At 59.4% G+C, this 616-nt stretch overlaps 1 protein-coding gene across 1 annotated transcript in view; it reads left to right on the forward strand.

The window, feature by feature from the left end:
* The window catches only part of LOC104497860 (protein turtle homolog B), a gene marked incomplete at both ends in the record, with an annotated part of 14,890 nt that overhangs the window by 12,657 nt on the left and 1,617 nt on the right, over nt 1–616 (forward strand). Inside the window, one exon of the mRNA XM_010141160.1 lies at nt 95–256. Coding sequence (XP_010139462.1) covers nt 95–256 — 162 coding nt within the window. The remainder of the gene's footprint in view (nt 1–94; nt 257–616) is intronic.

Below are 616 nucleotides of genomic sequence, written 5' to 3' on the forward strand. Positions count from 1 at the left end.
GTAGGTCCCTGGGGAAGGCAGCAGGCAGAGATGTGGGCATATCTCCTAATGGTTGTGTGTTTTTTGTTTTTTGGTTTTTTTTTTTTCCTCCCAGACGTATTCCCTCCGCCTGACGTGACGGACGAGGGTCTAGCCCGCCCAGTGCTGGCTGGCATCGTTGCCACCATCTGCTTCCTGGCTGCTGCTATCCTCTTCAGCACACTCGCTGCCTGCTTCGTCAACAAGCAACGCAAACGCAAGCTCAAGCGCAAGAAAGGTGAGCCTGTCCCTGGTGTGCTTCCTCTCTCCCACCCCCCCTCCCACCTCCTCCTCGTTTCTCCTCCCTAGTTGTGTTGTGGTGGTAACCTTCTTCCCTGTCTGTCTCTTCTTGGTCCGTGCGCGTCCTCAGGTGAAGCCCTGACTTCATCCCTCGGCTGTGCCTGAAAGTGCCCGTGGTCGGGAGCGGGAGAGGCAGGGGGGGGGGAGAGGCCGAAAGCCTGGGATTTCCGAGGGAGCGCTCTCGAGTGGTGATAACTCCTAGAGCTGGGGGTTTAGGGCTGGGGTGTCCTCTGGGCCAGAAATGGGGGGCGGTGCTCACCTCCTCGAGGTCTCCCAGGAGCTGGGCTCTCCAGCTGCT

The sequence above is a fragment of the Buceros rhinoceros genome, unplaced genomic scaffold (assembly GCF_000710305.1).
Source record: "Buceros rhinoceros silvestris isolate BGI_N320 unplaced genomic scaffold, ASM71030v1 scaffold22328, whole genome shotgun sequence".
NCBI lineage: Eukaryota > Metazoa > Chordata > Aves > Bucerotiformes > Bucerotidae > Buceros > Buceros rhinoceros.